Source organism: Aphelocoma coerulescens, chromosome 2, assembly GCF_041296385.1.
Source record: "Aphelocoma coerulescens isolate FSJ_1873_10779 chromosome 2, UR_Acoe_1.0, whole genome shotgun sequence".
NCBI classification, from domain to species: Eukaryota; Metazoa; Chordata; class Aves; order Passeriformes; family Corvidae; genus Aphelocoma; species Aphelocoma coerulescens.
This window is the reverse complement of record NC_091015.1, coordinates 76,743,979-76,770,995: the sequence shown is the minus strand read 5'-3', so window position 1 is coordinate 76,770,995 and position 27,017 is coordinate 76,743,979. Positions and strand designations below refer to the sequence as shown.

Sequence of the window (27,017 nt, the reverse complement as noted above, 5' to 3'; positions counted from 1 at the left end):
AGTATTGCCGTAAGAGTTTAACAAAAGCCAAGGGAGATATACAGCAAGTATGCTAAAGCTAAAAGACAGGGTAAGCTTGCTGCAGATGAATTAATTTAGTCCTTTTGTGAATTCCTTCTTTGCCTGGCTTGAATTTTTAAAATGCTGAACAATCTACTGCTGAAAACAGGATGCTATTAACTAAATTCCTGTGGGGCTGTTTCACATCTCAGACTGAACACAATGTTTTTCATAAAAATATAAAAAGAAAGAAAATATACTACATCACAAATAGCTGTTTTTAAACCTCAGATATGTGTATGCTGTGTTTTGAAAATAAAATTTGTTTACCAGTTTCATGATGGCTTCAATGCACAGAACCTTATAATTCTAACTAGCCAGCTGCTCACATTACTTTACATGGTGCCTTGCTTTTAACTGTGATTTCACATTTATTGAAAGACTACAGTGGTATGCTGCTACTCAAAACATAGCAAAAATATACATAAGACAGATGTAAAAAAAGAAGTGTTCAAAAAGTTGAAGATACTTGGTAACTCAATAAAAGTGATACCTTAAGAAATTTTTTAACCCTGACCAACCCCCTGTGTCTACTTAGCTCCCTTGCTTGGCACACATTTTGGGTGAGCATTCTATTCCCCAGTACTAGGCAGCTTTCAAAATATCTTTAGTTTTAAACCAGCATGGCTCTGGTTTTTCTTCTTTCCAGAATAACTAGTTAGTCTAGGGATGAATTTGGGAATGTATTTCCCTACATTTTCTTTGTTTAGTTCAGTTTGGAGATTTTTGTTTTGTAACCTCTCTGTTGGCTGGTTGTTTAATTTACAAAGTAGGGTTGTCATGGGGAGCTATGACTGCAGAGGGAAAAATGACTAGAAGTCCCTCAGGAGAGGGAGAAAGACCTGATGGAGATGGAGTGCAGAGAGGCAGCCAGGAAAGATGCATTCAACACTGACCTGTACTGCTAAGTAGCTGGGATGTTGCGTTCTTAGACAGGACGAGTTGTATTCATAGGTAAAGAGAATTTTGCACCAATACCCATGCAGTATTGGTCTGACCAGCTTGCCAGGCCCCTTTAAGCAAAAACCAGTTTCTCTGCAAATGGTTTTCAGGACCATGTATATTAACCCTGGTACCCATGTGATGCTGAGCAGGCTTGGTGGGGGTCAGCTGAGCCTTCCTGCCTCCCAGCTGAGTGTTACAGGGCATCAGTTCCTGGTGTGGCTGTGCTGGGCTGTCCTTCTTATATAGAAAGTCTGGGTAGTCTCTACTCTTGATACAGGGGATCAAAAAGCAACCTGCATTTAGCATGTTTCATTTCTTAGGTTTCAGGTTTTTCATTTGTCATTTCAGAGAAACTTAGCTGGTCTTTCCATTTGTCAAAAGGATCATGGCAGGTGAATGGACCATTCAGGTGAATTATTCTGCAAATTGTCTTGCTTTCACATTTCTTTTATTTCTTTCTTTCCCTGCCATTTCCTTCAGTTGACTATAATTTACAGCTACCTTCTTTCATCTTTTTTTCCATTGCCTGATTAACCTTTTCTTTCTTACCGATGGAGTGTTCTCTCAAAGCTTGAGGCATCTGGCAGGAGTTGTAGCTATAAGTGGGTTGCACTTGCTGTCAGAGGAGGCTGTTGACTTCCAGAGGAGCTGTGCCTCCATATTGTCTTCTCCCAGGTGTGTTTTGGGCTCAGCTGCTTGTGCCATTTTAGAGATTGTGTAGGGCTTCTTTGAAATTAGATACAAAATATAATTCACTCAGCACACAGCACCGGAAAGGTGCTTTTAGAAAAAAGCTGTCTTGATGTACTGCTTCCTTACCTCTCCTCAAATCCCAAACCACCTGGCTTAGCATCCATGTGGTCATCTGCGTGTATTTGCCATTTAGGCACTGTTTAGTCAGTATTCAGCACTCTCAAACCTTAGGGCCTGGCCTTCATGCTCCCCAAAACTGTTCCCCAGAGGGAGCCCATACCGATAGCTCTCCACGCTCTCGGTTGGTTTGGACTTTGTGGGGATGGAGTCATGCTGGTAGAGCAACGCTGACTTTATCATCCCAAAGTCTTCCTGAATCTTCATCCCTGAATAGATGGCACCCGAGACATTTTCTGCCATGTGAGTGTAGCTCTGAAGGTTTTTCATATCGCAGAGGTTGTCGCTGTATTTCAGCGCGGGTGGCTTGTAGGCCTGGTAGGACACCTTGGTGGTGGTGGTGATGACCGTCTGCAGCGGCGGGGCCAGGGGAGCAGGGCTGGGGCTGTACCTGCAGGGATAGTCCCCACTGTAGTAAGTGTGGGGAGCACTTGTTGGCATCTGCCCGTAGTCACTCCGGTCTCCGCTGCTGGTTTTCCCCCACGCTGGTTTCAGTCCATAATGTCTGCCAGCATTATCAAAGCTCTTATCATGGGTAGTCACAGCACTGTAGTGAGACCCGCTCAGACTGAGGGGGTCTGCATCAATGGCAGGACTGGCCAGCTCTTTGTAAAATGTTGGGTAAGGACTCGAGCTTATAAAGGTAGGAACTCCAAACTCGTAACTGCATGGCCTGGGCATGTAGATCCTTGGATTTGGGCATTTAGGGTATGGCGATAGCTGGTCCTCTTGGAAGCTGGCTGAGTCGTAAGGTGCCTTGTAGAGGTCTGTGTTCTGCAGCGAAGGGTAAGACTGGGCTGGAATCGAAAAATTGGTGTCTGTGAAGATACCGACTCTTTCTGGGCCATCCATGCAGTGAAAATTCTGTAGGTCATTGGTGTAACCACTGCTGTCATGATATCTTCCTGCCTGGAAGGAGAAGTAGATCTTTAAGATTCAGGAATCAATACTGTCCACACACGTGTCTCAATGCTTGTGCTATTGCTCCTTTCAGCCCCAAATTAACAGATGTAGCATGGTGTAAATCTTTGTTTTGCCCTGAGATTCCCAGTATGTGCTTATCACACCTTTTTAATTGACAAAAAAACCCCAAACAAAAACAAGTTCATTTATGTCACCTTTTTATTTGTCTAATGACTTTGACTTACCTCTGAGTTTAGAGGTCTCTTTTTCTGGGAGTGGTGATAAGAGGACATTTGCTTCTTAATTGCACTTCTTCTTGCCTCTGCCTCCAGTTTACTCTCTGGCCTGGGGTGGTCATGGACTCCTTTAGCCTAAATTAGGATTAACAAAGAATTAGATGTGAACCTGGAAGGGGGTAATATAAGAGAAAATGCTCCAAGTAGTACAAGAGGTAGTCACAGCGTGGTCTGTGGTTTGGCACAAGAAGAAAGGAAGGAGAACCTAAACAACAAGGACCAAGTCATTGTAAAAATAAGTAAATAGAATAAATCATGATTTGGATGTAGATAGAAAGAAAAAGTGAGGGAGAAGTCAGTGAGGACTGCAGAGCTGATGTAGGATCAAAAGTGTTACCTAAGTTTGTGACATTCAAGAGTAGATAATTTGAACTGAGGAGAAAACAATATATGTAAATTTAGTTTGGTTGGTTTTCTGCAGTCCAGTATCTCAGTTTTGCTTTGTAAGTACATATATAAATAGTATAAATAGGCATTAAAGAGGTTTCATGCCACAAGATGACAAATACTCTCTTAAAGCAATATACCTCCTTGAATAGGACTGAAAATTAGACCCTGGAAAACCATCCGAAGATGCTCTGCTATTGAAACATCTATAGGTATACAAACCTATGTAATCAAAGTTATACTATTATATGATGAAGCCATGTATGCTACATGTCCTTACTCATTTGTCTGAGCAGATCTGCATTTAGTCCCAAATATAAAGTAGGAAGCTAAAAATTGCTTTTAAAACACTGTCCTTTCTCAAGCAGAAATTAACTTCTGAGCAAGGATTTATCAACTTTTTTGATAGGAAAAGTCTTCGAGTTTTGCATGTCTATAAGAGAACATTTGAATAAGGATGACATAGGTGGGAATCTGGGAATATGGCCAGTTTTCTTCCATTTACTGACTGGAGAACAGAATTCACTGCTGTGTGAGCCAGGGAAAAAATTTATCCAGGATAGAATGTAATCTCATAGAACAGAAACTTTTTGTTTACTTTTTGTTCTAATACTGCTAAAAAAAATCAACATGAAATTTCAAATTTTAGCAAAGATTCTTCTTTTTTCCTGGCAAGATTTTAATTCCTTCAAAATTCAAAGGCTAGTTTCATATTAAGTAGAATTTTCATGTTTCAGCTTATGTAAATTAAGTAAGGCTTTTTTTCCCATTTATTTTAGTAGAAAACAAATATTTGGAAATAAATATTGGAGAGATTCAGTTGTCATAGGCACCAGGGTGCAAGACAACATTTTTGTTCATATTTTTGTTCTGTAAAGAGGAGAATTTTAGCCATCAATGATATTGTAGTTAAAACTGAATACTGTCAACCCAAGTACAGCTTTTAAAGAGACAGCCAAGTATTATTGTTTTATTTATTCTTGTCATATTCCTACTAAAGAGAAATTCAGTCACGGACCAGACCTCCACCCTGCTCATCATGCTCTGTGTTACACAGAAAAAGAAAAGGGAGGAGGAAGAAGAAATCTCCCTCTTTACAGGTATTATTTTATATACAGATATAATTTATATAGTGTGCACAAATAAATACGGCTGCTTTTTACCTGGAAAAATATCGCTTTGCCATCAAGCCTCCAGAAGTTCGTGACCGGATAGCCGCTGTGTCCTCGGCAAGGAATCAGCTCGAGGGCAGAGTTACAGTTGGGGCAGGCTTTCTCTGTGAACAGACAGAAACTGCTGAAGAGACTGGTTAAGGACAAGGATGCTGCCTGAGAGTAAACAGAGCTCAAGAGCAACATGGTCAGACTTCTCTAAAATTCAGATTAAAATGTATTGTTCAAGGAAATGCATCGTAGACTAGCAAGCATAACTGAACGGCATGAACTAGAACTGCCCACGAGATAGAAATGCTAATAATTTAAAGGATATTAATCCGTATCCCCTTAAGTATTTGCAAACAGACATTGATGAAATTTGGAATTAATCAGTCATTGCAATTATGCCTTAGTCTGCACGCAAGTAAGAGTGACTCCAGTTTAGAAATCAAGCCCAGATGAAAGAAATGGGGTCCCGTGGGCATGGCAGCTCTCTCTGGGTGCCTCTCACTTTGTTGCTTCTGCCGAGCCTTGTCGCATATGGCGGGGCGGAGCTGCAGCCTGGCCCCGCCGGGCAGGGCGCAGCTCCGGGCACACACCACCACCCCCAGGCAGGACTTCTTGAGGATCTGGCAGTTGTGGTTGTTGGTGTTGCGCATGGCCCAGCCGCTGAGGTGCCGCTGCGCGTTCTTCTCCTCGCTCGAGTAGATGAGCCGCACGTAGCCATCGGGCCATTCCTGGAAGGCGTCGAACTGCTTGGGCTCCTGCAGCAGGGCAAGGCAGCAAGGTGAAGAGCAAGAGAACATTATTAGTATCTTACAACCTCATATTTTTGCTTTGTTATAAAACACATAACAGGGGGGGAAAATGCTTCTTCTATGACCACCCAAGCAGCAGCAGAAGAAATATTGAAAGAGTAGCTTGTTCAGAAGTGCTCTCTAAAAGGGGTAGGGCAGTCTGAGATTCCAGATCTCAAAAGAAAGTGAGGATCCTTTCCTCTTTTGCATCGTGATCCATTATAGCACGGTCCTTTGACACATATGCCTTTTACAGTGAGGTCACCCAGCTATAAGACATCAGCCTTACTACCAGAATTTACTGACTAGTCTACCACCAGTGTGCCCAGACAGGACACAAGCCCCCCTGTGATCATGACTGCTATTAAGTTCTCCTTCTTGTGGGACCATGCACCTGCAGGCAGGAAACTAGAAGTCTTAGCTATGGAACAGCTTCTTAAAGTGCATCTAATATGATTTGAATAAGGCTTTCCCCAAAAAATAGAGATAAAAACATTTGTCATTGCAAATGTACTTCCAAATATGTATAGTGGTTCAAACAAAGAACATTTCAATTTTGGATTTCACTGGCTTTCTAGAGTTCCTTACTAAAATGTAATTGCCAGAACTATGAAAGAAGAACTAAGATTTTAAACTGCAAATATTTGCAATGCAATGCATATTTAACATATGCATGTACCACATATAAGCAATCCCAGCAAACAGAAGTAAACTACCAACATTTACAGCATGAAGATATTCTATAACAGCATGGGCTCTATAAACTTAAATAAACTCTAAGATGAAAAAAGTTCCAGATAATAAAACACTTGAAACTCACAACAAGACAAAAATGGAGTGCTCATTGGCATTAAAGTGTTGCATCAATAAACCAAAGATATAATTAGGTAACTTGGATCATAGTAGTAAACAGTCAATTCGATCTTCTATTCAACATTTCTTGAACAAGGAAGAGGGGGATGAGGGAGAAGAAAACTGGCCCAGTGGAGCCGCAGGTTGTTTTAGGAGTTCATACCCAGCTAGCCAAAGCTGTGTATCAAATCCATGCTTTTATTACAAGTGACTTTATAAAGACTACAAAAACAACAACAACAAAAAAAAGTGAAAAGGTGCAAGAGAAATAAAGCAGACAAAAAACAAAGCTTTGCTTAGAGTGAAGTTTGTTCTGCTGCTCCCCAACTCCGCGTTAGAGCTGGAGGGAAACTCTCTGCAGTACCTCCCCGGCCACCCGTTACCTGCGGCAGCTTGGGATCATTGATATCCCAGGTGAGCTTCATGGCAGAGAGTGGCCGTAGGTGACAGCTCCCGCTTTTTTATGCCGTCGGGGCGTCGCCGAGGTGGGGGAGCAGCTCTCAGCCGGCCCCGCAGGCGGAACAGCAGCACCATCACCGAACCCCGCCGCGGCACCCGGGTGGGCAGGAGCTGCGCTCCCCCTCCACGCCACAGGCGGGTTCCTCCACCGTCACCTGAAGGTGTGTGACGGGGGATAGACACAGGGGTTGTGCACGAATCCACCCCCCGGAACTGGGGCCGTCACCTCGGCAAACTTGAGCAGGGTTTGGAAGCCTAACCTGGCAGCCGCGGTGCTCTGCCGCTCTCTCCCGCGGGTGCCGAGATGTGAGGGGTGATGGAGCGGTGGGGAGCCCGTCCGGGACGCTCCTGACCTTGGATTTTGAGCGTTGCCCGGAGCTGCCCGCAGCTTGTAAAGCCCCCGGAGGGAGGCAAAGATTCTGAATAACCTGCTCTTTGGATGTAAACGAAATCGGCGTTATTTGGCAGGTTTCCCCTTCGCGCTGTGCTCTATAGCACCTGGTGTAAAATGCAAAGCTGGTGTTGATGGCACATTTTAACTTGTTAAAAAGTTATCAGTTTTTTCTTACCTTTTCTCTTCCAAAGAAATAACCGATGGGGTCTGATGTTTGAAGTTTTTTGGTTTGTTGGTTTGGTTTTCGTGAGGTTGTTTGGTTTTGTTTGTTGTTGTTGGTTTTGGTTTTTTTTTTGGGGGGGGGGGGGTTGTGGCGAGGAAGGAGGGAGATTGATTTTTGCAGTGAAAAACAGAAAGAAAAAAATTATCCACAACAGCATAGAGACAGAGCCCTTGAACGCCAAGCACTGCTGTCACCTTTTAAACGATTCCACCTGGTCGGAATGATTTTCTCATTCGCTTCCATCCTCTCTGGTCCAAAATTTACTGAACTTTACCCTCAGCTGAGCACAATAAAGCGTATCCGGCAGCAGTACACGCCGGCTGTGGCCCTCCTCGGCCGAGAGCAGTCCCCAGGGAGGCTCCGGACTCCTCTTTTGCGCTTTTGGGGTTCTGTCAGTGCTGCAGCGCCTGTGCTCGGGTGCGGGGGGCCCGTCCCAGGCGTCCCACAGCTGCGGCTTTTTGGGGCGGGTGCGAGACTGGCTGCTTTTTCTTCTTTTTTTTCCCTAGTGCTGGGGGATAGACTGAGGGCTTGCTGAGGAAAAGAGAGCGCTCGGAGCTGTGAGAAAGGCTGGCGAGGGTGTCCCTTCACCCTAAACTCGGGAGTGCCCAGCAGTAGTGGGTCATGGCCGTGGGGAGGGTGTGAAGCAGCCCCCGGACCTTTTCCCCCGCGCCATGGCTCAGGTAAGCGGCGCTCCCCGCGGCGGAGACCCGGCAGCGGCCACGGAGAGGGGGACACATCCCCTCCGGAGCCATCCGCCGGACTCCCTGCGGCTGCTAGAAACCTCGGGTTGGGAGCATGGGGTGGTTTTGTAACATAGGAAATAAGGAAGGAAAACCAGCGTTTTGGAAGAGAGGGGATGAGTAAGTACTCTTCAGCTCTGGGGCTGAAAAAGTGTTCGGGTTTGTTTTGGTTGGATGGGTTTTCTTTTTTTTCGAGGAAATAGAGAAAGAGGATTTTTTTCTTCCCTGTATTTTTCTCTTCCTTTTGTTTTTAAAGGAAGAAAAACGTGAAGAACGAAATAGAGATGTGAGTAACAGTATGGCAGACAGAACAGAAGACTATGTAAGGATCTTTTAAATGCGTGCTTACATTTATCTTATGAATTACTATTTATATATATATATATATATATTTTTTTTTTTTTAGAGGTACATTTCTTAATGGGATATGGCATGACCTAGAACTTTCAGTAATTTAGTTTAATGTGGGAAGTGCAGCAGTCCCCTTAATCTTTTCCTTAGTAAATGGGAAGAAATTATTGTAATAGTTGTGGGACTTACAAGTGAGGCATACTAAATTGCCTGTTTCCTTATTCAGGATCTTTTAAGATTAATCAGTTTCAAGGGTTCTCTTTCTTTTGGAGATTAAGACTGATATTTCACTTTAGTTACAGGAATAAAATGAAAGTAGAGAAACGAACTCAAACAAAAATGAAGAAAAAGCTTGCAACTTTTGAAACAGCATTGCAAGCATTTTATCATAACTACTTCTGCAACAATTTTAATGACTGCTTATTTTACTCGCAAGTTGTTTCCTTCCCCTCCCTCTGCAGCTTGAATCACTGCTCATTGATGCCTTTAAAGGGAAGGGATTTCAAAAAATACATGAGCTGCTTCAAGAGCAAGAAGTAGAGCCTCCCCAGAGATACAATGACTCTCTCTTAAACCAGCTGGACAAAGCACTGAGAAAGGCAAGTACCATCAATAATCTCAACTATCCTAACAACCAGCTCAGAGGGTATCAGACTAATGATGCACAGCGCTCTGTGTCTCTGTAGGAGCTGGACAAGAATGAATTTGAGAATGTTTCACTGATGCTGAAGTGTATTCAGCTCTACCTTAAAAGTGATCTTCAAGAAAAGAAGAGCTTGTTTATTGAGCAAGGACTGCTAGCAAAGATGAGTATAATATTGTATACAAGTTACTGATGTGATTTAAGGTTGTTTGCACAAGAAAAAGAACTCCAGGGAAGTCAAAACTAGGGGATTGCTTGTTGGCCACACAGAAAAGAAATTTTTTTAATATAGTGCATGAACTGAGTAGGGATAAAATGCTTACTCTTTTATTGCTTTTGGTGTAGCAACCAATATTATGACTCCCCTAATTCCCTAATTTAAAGGTTTGGGGTTGTTTGGGTGTTTTTAAAGCAGATAGTAGAAGGAAAGGATGAGTTTTTATGAGTCCCATTGATGAAATGATATAGACTTTCTAAATGCATTTTAAATGCTCCAGCAAAATACAGTTCTAGTAATAGAACTGATGAAAAATCTGAGATATTCTTTTGAAGGTGTCTCGCTAAATATGCAAGGAACCAGATGCATTTAATCTAAAATTGCATTTTTTCTTCTGGCACAATGGCACTATATTGATTTCAGCTGGTAATACTTGTAGTAGCAGAAATGCAATTGTGCTGAAGATGAGTAACACCTGGATCTAGCACAGCTATCAGGGAACAGTTAGCACATGCTCTCGCTCTCTGTTAGCAGAGTTGTACTGAGGAGTTCTCGGTCCAAAATGTTGTGTTCCTGCCTTGTAGTTATGCTTTTCAGGGACACAGTTTCTCAAAATTCCTGTATGGAGATAAATTAAAAAAGGTTTTCCAGTCTGAGCTCTGTACTTCCAGTGAGGCATGGATTTCTAGTTCACAGTTTGCGTGTGATGCTATGCTATGTTTAAAACCATGAAGTATTAAAATACTTAGCTTGAAAAAGTTTTACAATATTTGCTGTGAGTTGATGTCCTCTAGAAATGTCTGTAGGAGTTTTGATGCCACTAGCAGCATGTATTGTGTCTGAACACGAAGAGTGGGGGCCTTGGTCAAGAAAGGAGGGGGGATAAAAGGAGGGCTGGGGAGGAGGGGGAACAGAATGGTATTTTTCATGTCCTCCTAGCAAAATTTGAATTCCTTAATGCCGTGTAGCTTTTGACACAGTACGTGACTCTGAAGTTTAAGAGCGAAAAACTCTGTAAGGTTTCCTGCAGACCTACATTATTAACTCCTCTTCCTTGTTTTTAACTCATTCTTTTAACTTTTACCTGGTATCTTGGTTTGAAAGAACAAGAGCATTTGTGACCATCATCAACCCAAATGAGAATAAATATTTGATGTTACTGCTTGAAGACTTCTTTGATTCTGCATTGGTATGTTTGTGCATTCAGGGGACAGAAGGTTTACCTTTATTGGATAAGATAGCTATTGTTCACAAGCAATTTCCTGTTAGAAAATAAATAATTGCCAATTGACCTGGTGCTCTAGGGCTGAGCATGGGATGCAGCTTAGGTGGTGTGGGTGGGCAGTGTCCAGGAGTGTGCTCTAGGCTGGCTGAGATTTGACACACTTGTGAGAAGCTGCCGTGGGGCTGCAGAATTTTCTCATTTTATAACCTGAAGTATTTGTTTTTGCAGAAAAATTTGCAAGAGGTTCTGATGCATTTTGTAAATAAAATCTTGTGTGCTGAAGCTCTCTTTAAAACCCACAAGTTACTGACACCGAGCTGCACTTTACGTGCAAACGTGTTTGCCAAGGTGGTCCTGGCAATTTGTTCCTACTGTGTTTGAAACAGATGATGATTTAATACTAGAGAATGGTCTAACTTGCTTACAACTCATTTAGGTTTCAACTTTAAATATTCATGACTTTAAGGGTATTGGAGGCCTAGTGATGTAACATTTGTAGTAGGAAGAAGGATTTTTAGCTTTTCCCCTAGCCGTTGCTCCCAGTCTTGATGTCTGTACCTTATGGGAACTGTGTCACTTTGTGCATCAGAATTCATATCAATACCTATGACTCTTTTTAGGAGGTCTGATAAAAGATATTTGAGCAAAATCAAACTTCCTTCTTTCTCTACTAGCCACTTTTAAATTATGTCATACCCATTTCTTTTCCCCAAAACTTAATTTATTTTTCTTCCTGGCACATTTCTTCTGCTTGCTTTCACTGTGGAGGAAGAAGTTGTTTGTGTTGTGGAGTTGGCTTTTAATTTTTTAAAAGTTTTGCTTTTAATTTTCCTCTAAGGACTCTAACACCTTTCAGATATACATTGTGATATCTAGTACTGTAGTGTGTAAACATCAAATGTGCTTTTACATAGGCCCATGTGTAATAAAAAATCAGAGAACGATGTCATGATGTGGGTTTTCCTGGGAACATGTAGGCACTGTGTTCTCCAGTGCTGCTGAAATCCATCCCTGGGGGAAGTGGGTGCTTGGCTACCTTTACCCTCCCTGCATAGTTCCAGCCTGTATGATCAGGGTGACCATATGTGACATACCTGTATCAGGTGGCTTTTGCTGATGTGGGTACACTACTGTTTTATGTTATTTAGCCCCTGAAAGTTGGGGGGGGTGGGGGTACACATAAACACCTCAGCACTTTGAGTACTGCTGTTCTTGGGTGATGGTGCATTAATGAAGGCTTCTTTTACTCTTTCCATCAGGTGATTTGCAAATGCAGTAATGAAGGTCAGTATTCTTTTTCCTTCCATTCCTCAATATCCTGAATCTTAATCTTGGAAGCACATTTCTTAGTTCTGCTTGAACTCTGTCCCCTTTCTGTTTTCTCTTCTGCTTCCTACTTCTTCTCTGCAATTTTTTTTTTTCTATCCTCCTGTTGCATTCTCTCCAGTTAATTTTCATTAACATTTACATTGGAGCACAAAACCTTTTTCTGATTCTCTTTGTTTGCTTGTTTTGTACATTGTGAAAAAATCTATCTCTGATATCTTGTTTAAATGGTCAGCATCAGGTATTTCACTTGATCAGAGTAAGTGGCCCTTCTGTAAGGGGGTTCAGGCTAGACAGTCTGTTCTTCACATTTATTTGCTCTGGCATCAGATGCTATTCCCTTGCTGAAGCCAACCAACTTCACAGAATATCGTGGTAACTCCTTCAGCCTTCTGAACTCGACAGAGAAGTGTCTGTCCATCTCTCATTCATTTCAGCACCAAAATTTTGTTCTGTGGCTGCAGCTGGTTTTCCATTAGGGCAGGGGAGCAGGTGTTTTCAGAAAATATCTATGAGATCAGACATCCAGGCTCACAATCCATGTAAAAGTGAAACATTGCAATATGGGTCAGGTAATGTGTGCTTATTTGTCCTTGCACCTTATTGTAGTGGTAGCAGAGTGGCACAAGCATCTTGTGGTTAATACTTTATTGGTTTGCTCTGTTGACTTTGACAAAACCTGTATATTCAGGTTTCCTCTTGTGGCTAGTAATTAGCTTCCCGTTTCTGTGCCTCTTTAAATAGCTACCCAGGTCAGAAGTTAGTGTATCTGGAGCAAATTTTTTTAGATGGAAGTTACCAGTTCCCCTTTTTGTCTAGGATTAGATGGTTGGAAGCTTTGTTTAAAATGAACTTACAGCTGGGATGTTTTTATTCCTTCAACACAGCAAGCTGTAGTTGCTTCAGCTATTTTTATATGGACACCAGCCCATTTCTAGCTGTACCTTTCAAATTGTTTTTCTAGGGAAGAAAGAGCTAGTGAATTTATTTTTGCCTGAACTAGGGCGCCTAGTGACAGAAGCAAATCTTTGCTACGCTCTGCATCTGGAGGTAAGATTCCTACTAGGAGGAGAAAATCAGATACATTTGTGTGAAAGTTTGTTTAATTAGACAAAAAATGTGAAAAAATGTTACTGTTTTATTTCCCTTCATTTTCTACCCCTTCTTTTGTTGGGGGGAAAGGCCTTGAGGACCCTCAACTCTATACTCGACGGTCTCCCACGGGAGGAGAGAAAGAAGTTCCCTCTCTCCGAGGATATGTGCTCGCTCACGTAAGTAGTTTTCCCTCCAATTGTTGTAGCCACATACCCTCTTCTCTGCAATTGGAGTTAGTTATTTCTACCTTAATTTGTGGCATTATGTTGTTTCAGGAAAGACCTTGCAAAAACTATACTGGAGGTTGGTGGTAAGAAGTTCTCCAGCTTTACCTCATCTGCTTATTTATTAGAGATGAATTGTAATTTAAATCATATTTCCTTGTCAAGAGTTGATTTTTAGGGAGGAAAGTCAGATGTGCTTTTACAAAATATAGATAAAAATCTTAAATGCAGCAAGGCATTAGTTCTTTCTGGTTGGTTTTAGTAATGCATATTGACTAATCAGAGAAGCTAAACTGATTTATGTAGAAAAGTAATGAGATCAGCCTTACGTATGTGTTTACAGAATATGCTGGCTGTTAGTCTTAAAAAAAATTAAATTTTAATTGCTTTGCCATGATGTGGACAAAGTTTAGTTAACAAGGTTTGTGTTCTCCTGAGTGAAATCTTTTTTTGTTTTGTCCTAATAATAACTTTCTAGAGTACTGGCATGCTATATGGAATGTAGCCCAATCCTAGTGAGTTAGTGATGAGTGTTTGCTCTCATCCCCTTCCCGAACCCCGAGCACATCTCCCAATGCACTCGTGTGTGTCGTGGTTTGCAGTGCTCTGTGCCTCGATCTCACTCAGCTGGGGGAGCTGAGGGTGCCTGAGCCAACACTTGGCTGTTACCCTCCCCTGTTTTCCTAGGGGAAACTGAGGCTAGAGGATGAATATGACTGTACAGTATAAATTGCAAGAGTAGCAATGCTATAACCCTCTCCTGTGCTGGAGAGGTGATATTTATCCCGTGCTTATGTTTACCTGGCAGATTATGACCTTCAGGTTGCCCTTTCAGAAGCACTTTGTAGGTTAATGATAAAAAAATGGAGGGATGACCTTGTTCACCACTGGTTTGAAGATAACTATCTCGCTGAAGCTTTCAAAGAGATCAAGGATCGGGAATTTGAGACGGTGAGGGTCCTTATTTTGAAAACAACATACTTGACAAGTCTGTATAGGGGCTAGTTTTGGCTGAGTTAAGCCAGGGTGTCCTTGCAAGAAGCTCCTACAAAACTGAATTGACAAATACAAAAGGTTATATGTGGATGGCACGTTTTATTTTTTTTCCATATTGATATGGTAAATATTATGTGACACATTGTTAAAATAGCTCATACTCCTAAGCTATTTTACCTATAGAAAAGTAAAACGAAAAATATAATAAATAATACATTAATAACTTAATTCATGGGGTTTATATTTGAAGACTTAGCAGTTTTAAGTTGGGTCCAACCTTTTGTTGTAACCTAAGGTGTCTCTTCCCAATGGTCTTTGGCTTCCTGCTGACCAGTTTAAAGGTTTTAACTGGAGAGTAGAGGTTACACAGCAAATAGTGATTCTACGCAATAGAATAACTATTTGCAAAGGAAAAGTAGCCTTATTTTTAAAAGTAATGTGTTGTTTGTCTTGAAGGACTGCAGAAAATTTCTTAACCTACTAAATGAAAGGCTTGGAGATAAAAGAAGGTAAGCTGGGAACCAACAGAATAAACTTGTTCCATCATTACTGCAGAGGGGAATAAACAGAATTTTAAACTGGGTTGGGTTATATTAAAAAAATTTACATTACATGTGAAGAATGAAGTTGTTTTTAAGAAGGAGATTTTATTTATTTTTATGGTGGCTCTTTTGAAAGTAAAATCAATGATGATAATGCATCACTACTACAATACTGTAGTCTCTAGCTTATCCAAGCTTCATTTACTTTTAGAACATTTGTAATTATTTTTTGAATAATAAGATTGATTACTAATTGTATTAAAAATAAAATCATTGAAGTCAGACTCTGATGTTGGATGTATCATATGAAGTCTGCTTCTCTTCCAGAGTCTACTCATTTCCTTGCATATCTGCTTTTGCTGACATGAATGAGGTAATAGCCCTCAAAGCTCTGACACCTTCCCTACAGTGTTATGGCTGCTCAGATGTTGCTTTCTGTGGTAAACGTTTGGGGTTTTTCTCCCCCTGCCTCTTTTTCATTGAAAAGCTCGATTTCTTGGAGCATAGAGTGTAACCTTCTGCTTTAGCTGGAAAGTTTGCTTGTTTGTCACTTAGCTCCCAGCTTAGTGCTGCTGACTTTGCTTTTGTATCAGCCAACTGATGGAGGCAGCACTTCTCTTCATGGTGATGACAGAAGAGAGTTCTAAAAACTAACAGGAGGACAGGATAATGCTGATTCCTCTGGCTGATTCCAAGCTGCCAGAAAACAAGATTAGCCTGATGCCCACGTAGGAGAGGTCACAGTTGAAGCTCCTGTAGTTTGCTTCACTGGTCTTCAATTAAATGAAGTGTGGCGCTGTTCCTGGCGGTCATATTGAACCAAACCCATGTAGATGGAAGCTGGCTGTGCTGCTTCTGCTTATTTCAAGTGCTCAGAAACAGAGAGCTTCCATGTTTTTTTTCCTGGCACAAATATGTGAGCATTTGTGCATTGCCTCTCCCCTGGCTGAAGTAGAGCCGCATCTGACATGGGTGTGGTTGCTGAGCTGGCACCTCACAGGGTGATCTGAACTCTTATTTCTTCAAGGTGTACAGATGTTTATGTAGGGTAACACTTTCCAGTTTTGTCTCATTAAAGAAAATTGGGACTGATACTGCAGTTGTGGGGCTTTTTGGGGAACAGCAGTACTGCTCTTCTTCCCCAGGTGAAGAAGCCATCGGATGAGAAGCTGGAGGAGTTCTGGATTGACTTCAATGTTGGCAGCCAGAGTGTGACTTTCTATGTGGATTGTGATGAGGTAACAGCACAGCCCAGGTGGCCTTGGCTTAGCCTAAGTCAGTGGGCACTCCCTCAGCCCTTCTGACACAATGGCTTTGGTTTTCAAAGGCAGCTCTTTGGGACTCTGTGAGGCTGTCAAAAGAAAATGTCAACAGTTACAGCATGAAAGGTAAGATTTTTCCAATGACACTGTCCTGTTTGGCTGGAGGTTCATGAGGCAAATGGAGTAAACCTAAAATCTCACCATCACCAAAGTGTTCCTGTGTCTTCTCCTTTCCTGCCTTGTCCTTTGGACAGTATGTGGCCTCATTCTGCACAATAACCCACCCTCCCTACCCAAGTAGGACAGCTTGAGGTATCAGTTTATAGGTGTCCTGGGGAACAGCATAATCAAGACTCAATAGGAAAGAAATGAGTGAACAGAGTAACTGGAAATGCAAGGGCAGGATGTAAAAGAGACTCTTTTAAAAATCCCAAACACTTACTCAGACATTTTTGGGTTGACAGAAGAATGTCTTGATCTAAAACAAATCTAATTCTTTGTTTGGTTTGTTTGTTTGTTTTTTTACACAGAGAAGGATAGACAAAAGATTGTTAAAATTTTTATGAAGATACCCTCTGCTCTTAATAAAACAGAAGTAACAAAAATCAAACTGGTTTTCAGTGCTGAGTTTGAAATCTTAAGTGTACTTAGAAAAGTCCTGGGAGATGAAAAACTGATGGTAAGCTGTAATATGTGCTCTTTTTCTTTTCTAAACTATATTTTGCACTGGGCAAAACCATTCAGGTTTGTGGGATTTGTGTTTTGTGGTTTCTTTATTTTCTCCATGCCTCTTTACTCTATATTTGTTTTCCCATTATGGATACTCTATATAGATGCTTGTAGCTTTGGCCTGGAAGAGGAAATAGGTGTTTTAGGAAAGAAGTTTCAAGGTACTCAAATTTATGGTTTAAAAGTGGGAAGGTTAAACTGATTTGTTAATTAATTCCTTATGTTATGACTTTCCCTGAGTTTTTGAAGTGGAAAATAAAGCCTGTGGCATTTAATTGCATAACATTAAGTATGAACATGCTCTTGCATATAGCTCCAAGTGTTACACTGCACAGGATGAGCAAGCTGTTACACAAAAACCTGGAGGTGTGCTGAAAGATGCAAATCTTAGACTGACTTTGTAGATAGTAGCTCAAGACAAAGAGTAGAATGCTTCTAAAACCTCAAGGTTTTTTATTAGCTAATCTAAAAATATAGGTTGTGTGTGATTTCCCTCCCCCCCTCCCACCCCCCACAAATGTTAACATAGTCAATTTTTGATTTGTAATTAATCCACAGTCTCTGGGATTTGCAGAAGAGTTTACATGACAGTAAATAACCATAATATAGTGGCTGTCATTTGCTCCTAAAGGAGCCAAGAGCTTTCCAAATGATCAACTTAATCACCATCCACTGATTTGTTGCTGGCAAGTAGCAATTGTTAGTTTTCTTATTAAGAAGCTGACTTTACTAGAAAAAGACTACTCTTTTTAAGAACACTTTCATGTGACATTAATTCGTACCAACAGATGGTTGATTCTGAAGAGGAGATTGCCCTTTCTGGGAAGCCAGCCATTCAGAATGAAGCAGGTGATTTTTTTTTTTTTTATCGTGTTATTTCATTAAATTCAAATATCTGTTTTCAAATTATTGTTTTCACTTGCAGTCCACAGTTTACAGTTAACCTCACTTAAAATAAAAAGGAAAAAAACCAAGCAATGCCCAAGCTTAATCTTCCCCTGTTCCTGCTTTGTGAGCTTGGTAACTGGTGCTCGTGGCAGGCGCTGAGTCCCTCTAGCCTGGGGAGTGAGGGCTGGGCACCATGGCTGTGTGCTGCTGGGGTTCCACAGGCAGGGGAAGGCTCATGGAGACAGGCTCTGTGTGCTGGCAGGTGGCCTGGCCAGGCACGCTTCAGCTGCTGGCTGACCTCTGGTGTGCGGAGTGTGCAGGACTTTCTCCCTCTGCAGGTGCAGTAGGATGCACCCTCCTGTCCTCCCCTCCCAGTGCCTGGTTTCTGGTTTGGCCATGCCCTGTGGGTGCCTGCAGAAGGGGATGGTGGCATCTGGCCTCCAGAAAGCATAGGTTCTCTGATGGGCCAGTATTTGCACCTTGGCACTTAACAAGCTCTCCTCTGTGCAGTGGCGTGCATATGGTGGGGCAACCTCTCCTAAAGCTTCCTGCAGGGAGGTGTTTTCTGTTTCTTCTGAACAAGGTGATATGCTAGAAAGTGGTGTGCTCCAGTCTCCTGTCCCCAGGTGGAGTGGATGATGCCTTGGGAGATGCCTGGAGCTGTTGTAGAAGAACAGCTGGGGGAGCAGAGGTGCTCATCTGCAACCCCTATTTGTGGGTAAAGGTGAGCAGCAGTCCAGCTCCTGTGCAGGAGGTGACCTGCTGCTGTAAATACCTCATGCTGCAGGGCTGTGTCTGTGTGTGCCCCAGCTACAAATGTAGCTGTCTGCCTTAAGGCATGAAAGGCTCTTAGCTAGACCTGGAATAGCCTTTATTTCCCTATGCTCACCAGCCTACAGCCAATGCTTTGTATTTCTTCGAAGTGGGCACATTAAGTTAAGTTTTTTGCCATCAAATGGTGGTGTTTCCTGTGCTGCCAGTGAACATCTCCTGCAAGGCATCTTCTCCCAGGGTCATTTGGCAGAGTTTTGTTATGTTCTGAATTTGGTAGTTGTTGAGGTAACTTGGAGCCTGATGTACAGATGTGTCATTTCTGTGTCTGACCCAAAGGAAGGTCTAAGCCCAGCACCTGCCAAGAAAAGGGAAAGTAACTCCTTTCTTTCCTTCTCACGCTCTGAAATTCTTCTGTAAATCCCTACAAGGCTGTGACCCACAGCTTAAGGAAAAGCTGCTTACAGCAAAAATGCAGGAGGTGTGTGTGATCAAAGTTGGTCCTAAACAGGAAACACTTCCTCAGCTCAACTTCAGCATCAAATTTTTTGGAAGATGGCTTTCTTTTTTTTCTGTATGGTGACCTTTTAGCTTTGAAGGCTGGGATTTGTCCTTGCTCCAAAACTGGCTTTATTTCAGGTTTTAGAGTGATTACTTTTTGTGTGGATCCTTTCTTGGTGTAACTTGCTTGACAGATGTTTCCACATCCTCTAAGGCTGTGAAATCACAGCTCTTTCTGCTGCTACCACCCACTGTCTTGAAAACAAATCAAGTTTGAAGAGCTCTTAGGATAGGTAACATTCTTTCAGTGAAGATATTAAAAAGATATTTTTACTTTCTCCTAAGTTCCTGTGCATTTCAGATTTCTCCGGGTGAATACTTGAAAGAGCTACTACCAGCTCTAAATATCTGAGGCAGTAACTTCTTTGTAGTCCTTCCCATTTTCCTCCATTTACAACCTAAAATAAGCTAGAATGGAACTCCTCCAGATTCTAGAGATGCAGATGAGCTAGGAGCTCCTTTATCAGTGCCCACTGGAGCACAGAGAGGTGCAAGGTGGGCACTACTGATTGAAGCAATCAAGGGGTACAAAGGGCAGAAGGTAATTAATCTGTAGTGAAACAAATTTTGCGGTGCCTGATAGAGATTGAGTGGAGGGAAACATAGATGGTAGAAGATCCCCTCTGCTTTAGTCAGACACAAAGGATTGCTCCATGTTTTCCAGAGCTGAGGAGTCAGTGTAGCAATATAAGTAGTAAGATTATAAACATGCATGTGTTCATCCAGTATCGATGAGCTTATATGTTGTTTATTTAGCATTGCAATTTTTCACTGGGCAATTTGAAGATATTTGGGTTTGTTCTGTTAAATGTGATCTTGAGATGTTTGTGCCTAGAAGGTTGTGCTGCTGCAGTTTATGCATGCATGTGTGGGAATGGAAAGAAGGGGTAGTGAGTGTGTTCAATTACTGTGATGACATTCTCACCCCAGTTGCTCTTTTGCAGAGATACCTGTGTCCTCTAATGCACAGAGGAGGACAGATCCTTCAAACTCTGAAAACGTGGAGACTCAAAAAGACAACTTAACCTCTCAGCACAGACAGCAGGTAACAGGCGCTGTAGCACTAAGTGTTTGCTGTATGTTGGAACAGTCCTTATGCCCCTTTCCCCCTCCTTCAGTCTGCTTTTTTTAATGGGTGTGACTAAAACCTATTTTCAAAGAAAACTGATTTGTATTTATTCAGCTCAAATACTTGTCTCCAGAGCTGCAATTTTGGCAAAAGTGCTTTAAAAAGGAAAAAAAAAATTACTTCCCCTCATAAGGAGACAGTGGGATGCTCTTAGTGAGAAACCCATGGTGTCACACACAGCCTAAAAGGTTTGTATGTGTGGACAATGATGAACCTGTCATGAAGCCGTTGCCACAGACTAGTACAAAAAACCTGTTTCTAAAAATACCCACTTTTTTATTGGTCATATATGAGTTTTGTTCATGATTTCATGTCTCCAAGCAGAAAATGGTTAACTCTGGTGTTGCCGTGGTTACAGTGAGCCAGCAGACTGACCTGGAAGATGCTAACCAAGGTCAGGCATGGGATCCTTCAGTTCCTTAAGTCTGACCCAGTTAAATGTCACCCAGGTGACATGTTGAAGGCTCTGCTTTTGTGGGTCTTACAGCAAAAACAGATAAAGTTTCATAGTAGTTCCAGAGGGTAAAACTATAGTTTCCTTGCCTTCTTCAGAAAAAAAGTCCAAAACTCCCTCTCCAAGGATGAAAGCTAAGCCTAGGTGAGTGTCTCACAGACAGAAAATTGCAAAGTGGGGTTTTTGTGGTTATTTTTGTCTGTGTTTGGGTTTTTATTTCTTTCTCCTGGGATTTTAATGCATGTAACTTTGAGATTATTCCATCAATTATTAAATTGAAGATTCTGTTTTGCCACCTGGACATCAAGGCTGCTTGCCTGGAGTTACAGCACTTTGGAGTTGCTGCTGAACAGTCATGTTTAGTTACTAGATTTGCTGCTGCTTTGGTGTGACTTTTTACTCATCATGGATTTAGTCCAAATGCGAGGTGAGCCCACAGCTGCTTTACAGAGTTAAACTTCAGCTGTTGCACTTGAGCTTGCCAAAAGTGAGATTGTTCATAATGGGGACCATGACTTTGTGAAAGATGATGTGAATTTGAATTCACCTTTTCCCCCAGACCTTTGTAGGACAGAATTTCTTGTAATTGAGGAGCTGGACTTCTGTAGAGTTATTGATTATCTTTCTTCTCTACACAGTAAACCATTACTTAGGTGCAAGTTGGTTTTTTTTCCCTTAGTAGTTCACAAACGTTTTGGTCTTTAAATGAACAGCTCTCTCACATGTTCTCTTGTCTCCAGTGAGAAGCTCCTAGAAGAAGAACCTATGGATGAGTCAATACCAAAGGTATGTGTGCCCTGGGGTCCCCCTGAGTGAAGAGATACAGGGTGGGGAAGAGACATTCTGGTGGAGTTGCAGAAGAAAGCTGGGATGGGTTGCCCCACTCGTGCCATTGAGCGGTGTCCTGAGCCCACGGAGTGTCACACCTGATGTGCTGGGCCACTCAGCACCACGAGTGAGCTGCAGAGGCTGCAGCCACCAGCCTCATTCTAGAGGGGCCCAGCCAAGTAATTCAAGCTCATTAGAGTTTATTCAGCACATTTACCCCCCAGAAGCAGTGTGTTGTGCTTGTGTGCAGGGGTGTGTGGGACATACTTGCATGTCACAAGACTTGCACACTGTCCTCAAAGAGGGAATGTTTGCTTCCTGAATGAAAGCAAGCCTTGGGAGTTTACAGATGTATTTATTTGGTTTTGTGTCTGGGTTCTAATAAGTCTCCCATGCTAGATCTGTCTCTATAATCCTTGTATAGGAACTTGCAACCTGGGTAAATTGCCAAGTAACTGAGAGTCATCTGCAGTTGCACTTGAAAACTTCTATTGGTGTGTTCACATATAAAAAAAAAAAAAAAAAGTCAATGTACTACATGAGAAAAACTAAATTCCCAAACCAATATTTTTGAGCTTAGGTACTTACCTTACATAAGAAATCACATTTTAGGCTTCTTCTTGGGTTTACATTTCCAGGTGCTAGTTTTAGATGTTTACAAATAAAATATTTTTTTTACTTCCACTTCAATTGTTTTGTAGCACTTGTCCACTCTACAGTGAATTCAAAACTTTCAAAACACTCTCTCCACCCCCACCCTCTTGGACCCCTCAATTTCAGCTCTGGGAGTCCCATACTTTCTGGTAGGAAAGAACTGCAGGCAGCAGTTGCACCTGGATAATTGTTGTAGTGGGAGGAAGGAAGTTTTCTGGCACACCTTTTCTCTGCTTTTGGCAGGCTCTAGTATCAGAACATGACTTTGGGTTTTGTCATTTTAGATCCTGCAGCTCTCTCCTTTTCCAAAGGATGTTAGCAGCAAAAAGAGAAACACAAGAGCAAGCTTGGCCAGGAAGAAGGCTGAAGGCAGGTATGACATGCAAGCCCTGCACTCATGCAGGAACTGGTGTACCAAGTGATTTTAGACCTTTCCTAGCACTCAGGGAGAGAGGGTGTCCTCATGGGGTGACCTGTCTGTACCTAGAACAGGCAACAAAACAAGTATGAGGCTACAGAGGGTCATAACTTGTCTCTGTAGGACTCTTTGGGTCCTCAAAGTGATAAAGACTTCAGAAGCTAACTCTAAATGCCAAAAATGCCTTCTACCCCTGTGATACTATGTCATGGGTTGTTGGCTTTTCTTTTTTCTTTGCCCAACCATAATCCCCCAGTGAGCTGAGTTCTGAGTGCCAGCTTCTTTCACAAATGCCTAAGCTTTCCCAAATACTGTCGCAGTTCCTTGGCATCATGCATCCTAGGGTTTCAGGATGGCCTCTTTCTCAATTTGTCCCCTTCCTTTGCATCCACACATCTGTCTGTTTGCATTTAAAGCTGGGGGCACTGCAGGAAGAAGCACTTGAGGGTTTGGGGGCCGTATGAAGTCTGCCTTGTTGCACCCTCCTCCTATGCTCTAAGTGTTGTGTTCAAGTTAATGCCTGCGGCTGGGCAGGAGGGCAAATGACTGTGTGTAAGGATCTCTGCTGCTGTTCTGGGGCATTCTGCTTCAGCCTACTGTCTCTTAACTCAAAAAAACCTCCCAAAAACTAGAGTGCTTATACGAGTTTTTTGGATGATAGTAGATGAAAATAGGAAAAATTGATGTAGGGTTACATCAGGACTAGAAATTGTGTGCTTTAAGACAAAATGAATTAGTGCAGCAAACACCGGTTTTAAAACAGGAGCAGCAGCGTAGAAGTTAGAGGTGAAGTACTTCTTAGTTTGGTCATTATGCTCCCTCTAGTGTTTCGTCTGGAAATGAGCGTTTCCTTCCCTCGGAGGCTTCGTCGAGGACCTCAGTTCTTTAGTCCTCCCGCTCTTTCAGTAATGAAGAGAAGGTGTACTGTACGTTGAGTGATTGTTGTAGGGTTTTTTTTTTTTTTTAAATAGTTACGATTTGGAAAAACCCACAGAGGTACAGTTAAGTTTAACTGTTGGAAGACCTGACAACAAAATCTAGGTGTACGCAGGGAAGTGATTAGACAACAAACCTTAAATACTGGAATTTTCAAAAGGAAATGAAATGGAATTTTTAGAATGCTTCTGATATTTTATTTCCACTCATTAATTCTTCCTACTGTGTACTATTACGGGCGATGTGAGACAAAATGTCCTCTACATAAACAGGGATAGGTTAATTTCTATGTTTTGACTATTTCTTTAAACAGTTACAATTAATAGAGTGAGAATCAAGATATGCAGCAATAAGAATAAGTAGAAGAGGAGAAATTATTTTTTTAGAAGCCTAGAAAACATTATTTTTAGGCATAATGTATCTGAGGAGAGGGGTGTCAGAAGGAAACATTATCACCACCATAGTCTTAATGAACTTCTATAGGGTGATTTTTCACTGTTGTACATCACTGCCAAGTATATGTTGTCTTGCAGGAAGGAACCCTATGACTTTGAAAACTCAGACTCCTCAAGTCATGAAAAGGTAAAGTTGAGACAGAAGCTCAGCACCTAACAGAGTAGTAACTTGAAGCAGGGGATATCATTTGCTGCAGAAATGCTGTAAGGATGGACACTGTTATAGCAGGACAGACAACTGGGAATCTGAGATTTTTGTTGTTGTTGTTTTCTCTGTATAGTGGAAATAGAATATTTTTGAGTGGTAAGAATGCTCATCACCACTTGAATTTTGTGGTGGGTAACACATGATAACAGCAACAGACATTTGAGCTTTTGCTTCAGTGGGGGCATGGGAGATCTCTGTGGTTGAAGGCCAACCTCTGTGTTTTACTTAATATCAAAAGCAGATTGCTGATCATCCACTTTGTCCTCCTAGGCTAAACAGAGGAGACTGAAATCCACTTCAAGCTGTGCTTTGCAAGCTGGGACTCCCTGGTTAAAACCTAGTCCTCACAAAACTTTTGCTGGAAATTCTGCTTGACTTAAATTTCCAGACTCTTTAAAAAAAAAAAAAAAAAAAAAAGGAATAAAAATTAATTACTTTGCCTACTTTGAAACTTTGCCCAGTGTGGGCTTTCCCAGGAAGCTGAACTTGCTCCTGATGGCCTCCATCAAGGTGTCTGTGCTGTACAAACCATTTTACTTTCAGCCTCTTCCCTAATGTGGGGGCTGTCACTGCCACCTGTTAATTGTGAGGCAATGGGTGCTGAATGGAACACCCCAAATTTCTCTTATGAACTGGACATGGCCCGATCCTTGCAACTGCCACTGGGTGTCAGCATAAATCCCTGCTCCATGGCCCTGCCCCGGTCCCAGCAAACTGTCCCAGGGCTGTCCAGGGGCCCTGCACCGTGCTGCTGCCAGCACTGCTATTGATTCAAATGATGCGTCTTGTGATGTTGGTGCTTAAAATGAGCATTATCCATAAACCAAGGAATAGAGAAAGGAACTCTCTTTAAGACTCAAATGTTTGTCTATCATAATGTATGGCACTGTTTCAATCAACAAATCCCATTCCATTAAAAAGTGAAATTTCTGAGCAGGACTTGTAATCTATTTCCCTTCTGAGTTGTGACATGTTTTAATTATGTAGCGTATTTTATGCAGTAACTGCACTCTAGGGCAACTCTCTGCTTCACTTTCAGGTTGCTGCAGCCAAAGGAAAGATTCTTGCCCAGAAAATCTCTTCACAAAATCAGAGGTACAGGATTATATATGCAGTGTTTATGAACCTTTTGCTATGTAAGAGTTCATAGCTTTGGTTAAGCTCTCTTAAGTTAGGATCGAAAAGGCTGTGTGATTTTTCTAATGCAATAGTTTCTTGCTTAGCTACCACGCTATCTGTGGATGTTATTGATAACAGTATTTAAATAGTACCTGAGAATATAAAGGTTACTGGAGAGAATAGTGTGGCTCCTGTCAACTTTGCCAATAATAAGACTGACTCTTAAACATCACCCTTTCCTGACCATGTGCCAAAATTACTGATTTATTTTTTGGAAAATGCTTAAACTCCCTGCCCTGCTTTGGCTGCCTTCCAGTCATAGCAAGCTTCCACGGACTTGCCACCTTTAAGTATGCAGGTTAATTTTCATTTTAAAAAGTGCTGATTTCTAGACATCCCTGAATTGCTACTTTCAAAATCCAAGCAAAGAAAAATTTGTTTAATGATTGCACTTAAACAGTTTGGTTCTTCTGCTGATATCTTAAGGAGCTTCCTGTCACTTCTCTTTGGCTGTGCCCATTCCACAGTTCTGTGGTGTGTTATTGCTGTGTTTGCTGCTCTAATTTGGGTCTTTGTGTTACTTGGCAGGACTTATGAAACAAGAAGCAAGAACAAGGAATCAAACACTCTTGAGAGAAGGCAGGTAGGTTGTCTATGCTTTTTCATCCCTAGAGCCTTTGATTGCTGTGTATTTGATTGCTGTGTATTTCTACCTGTACAAATCTGTTGCACATACAAAGAAGCTGAAGTTTAAGGCCTACCCAGTGCAGAGGTGGAGAAATGTGAGCCTAGTAGCCTCTAAATACTCTGTCATTTTGAAAGCAGTGCTCAGGATGCACCATCACTGCCAGACCAGCCAGTAAATTGTCTGTGCTAGCTTTTTCCCCTCAATGTACTGTTGGAAGCAGCTCAGACATACTGAGGCTTTCCACCTTCCAAGAGTGCGCTCATTTTAGGCACAGGAGAGACGGAGAGACTAAGAAGGGGGATACTGTAAAAACCCCCTGCTGGTAAAAGGCAAGCATCTGCCTGTCAGTGTTTTTATTTGGCTGTTTCAGCAGCCGGCTGTGGCTGTTTTGGCAGATTTCACAGCTTTGCATGTTGCACCATAAGGAGGTAGAAATGGGATAACTTGGTAGTAGCTGAAGTGAATGGCTTGGGGGGCTTCTGAGTGAGCTGATTGAGCAGGACTTAATCGTGTCTTTAGTCCAGTTACAGGAAACATCTTTTCTCTGAAAGCAACAATGAGAATACAAGCACTGGTCAGAGTGAGAAAAGCTGGATCCTTGACTCTCAGATACAGTTGGTGCCAAAATCTGTTGACTATACCCGAAAAAGACCCAGGGTGAGAAGTAAATTAAAAGGTAAGCTTAGTCCCCTATTGACACTTGGTTATGCATGATGTACTGCACTGCAGAAAAGCCAGTGGGGATGATGGTTTGAGAAAGGAGAGTTTGGCCAAATCCTGGCTCTCCTGAGTGGGAGAGAGCAGGCTTAAGGCCAGCAGCAAGAGGGTGCCCCATGACGCATTGCACACTCCTGTGCTTGTACTGGGCTCCTGTCCCCTTCCCAAAGTGGGATTCAAAAGTCCAGGTGGAAATTTGACACCTAAACATCTGTGTGGGCATAGCCCTCTGTGTGATGATGCTGAAGAGCCTCTGGGCCCTGAGCTGATGGCTGTGTTGGTCCACTTGACTGCATTAGGAGGAAGATCTCTCTGAAGATACTACACCTCCCCCCTGCAACTTTCCCCCCCTCATCTCCCCAGAAACATCATTGATTTGGCAAGTAAACCTTGAAAAACCTCACAATTTGCAGACCAGGGCATTCTGCTCCCCTTTTTATACAGTAATAAGCCAGTTGTGCTCTGAGTGTCAGATGTGTTTATCTCTGATAGTGTTCTCTG

General features: G+C 42.0%; 2 protein-coding genes across 8 annotated transcripts in view; one reads left to right on the top strand and one right to left on the bottom strand.

Moving 5' to 3' along the window:
- Positions 1-1,194: 1,194 nt before the first annotated feature.
- On the bottom strand, positions 1,195-6,689 carry GCM2 (glial cells missing transcription factor 2). The gene is made up of 5 exons (XM_069004889.1): positions 6,648-6,689; positions 5,127-5,379; positions 4,625-4,737; positions 3,024-3,149; positions 1,195-2,784 (listed from the first exon to the last, which is right to left on the bottom strand). The coding sequence occupies exons 1-5, from the start codon at positions 6,687-6,689 to the stop codon at positions 1,903-1,905; spliced, it is 1,416 nt and encodes a 471-aa protein (XP_068860990.1). The 3' UTR covers positions 1,195-1,902.
- Positions 6,690-7,625: 936 nt separating this feature from the next.
- The window catches only part of SYCP2L (synaptonemal complex protein 2 like), a 28,236-nt gene continuing 8,844 nt past the window's right edge, over positions 7,626-27,017 (top strand). The window contains exons 1-26 of one of the 7 annotated variants that reach the window (XM_069008113.1): positions 7,626-7,757; positions 7,847-8,020; positions 8,337-8,402; positions 8,893-9,030; positions 9,118-9,237; positions 10,376-10,480; positions 11,776-11,800; positions 12,846-12,892; positions 13,025-13,113; positions 13,213-13,247; positions 13,970-14,112; positions 14,614-14,666; positions 15,027-15,072; positions 15,845-15,937; positions 16,027-16,087; positions 16,492-16,640; positions 17,479-17,539; positions 19,855-19,955; positions 20,361-20,433; positions 20,592-20,637; positions 21,234-21,279; positions 22,260-22,348; positions 23,863-23,911; positions 25,032-25,087; positions 25,700-25,754; positions 26,319-26,475. In XM_069008113.1, the coding sequence (XP_068864214.1) occupies positions 8,012-8,020; positions 8,337-8,402; positions 8,893-9,030; positions 9,118-9,237; positions 10,376-10,480; positions 11,776-11,800; positions 12,846-12,892; positions 13,025-13,113; positions 13,213-13,247; positions 13,970-14,112; positions 14,614-14,666; positions 15,027-15,072; positions 15,845-15,937; positions 16,027-16,087; positions 16,492-16,640; positions 17,479-17,539; positions 19,855-19,955; positions 20,361-20,433; positions 20,592-20,637; positions 21,234-21,279; positions 22,260-22,348; positions 23,863-23,911; positions 25,032-25,087; positions 25,700-25,754; positions 26,319-26,475 (1,912 nt within the window). In that variant the 5' untranslated portion in view covers positions 7,626-7,757; positions 7,847-8,011. Of the gene's footprint in view, positions 7,758-7,787; positions 7,808-7,846; positions 8,021-8,336; positions 8,403-8,892; positions 9,031-9,117; positions 9,238-10,375; positions 10,481-11,775; positions 11,801-12,806; positions 12,893-13,024; positions 13,114-13,212; positions 13,248-13,969; positions 14,113-14,613; positions 14,667-15,026; positions 15,073-15,844; positions 15,938-16,026; positions 16,088-16,491; positions 16,641-17,478; positions 17,540-19,854; positions 19,956-20,360; positions 20,434-20,591; positions 20,638-21,233; positions 21,280-22,259; positions 22,349-23,862; positions 23,912-25,031; positions 25,088-25,699; positions 25,755-26,318; positions 26,476-27,017 lie in introns of those variants that run through there. The other 6 variants (XM_069008112.1, XM_069008111.1, XM_069008108.1 and 3 more) reach the window with 6 other exon arrangements.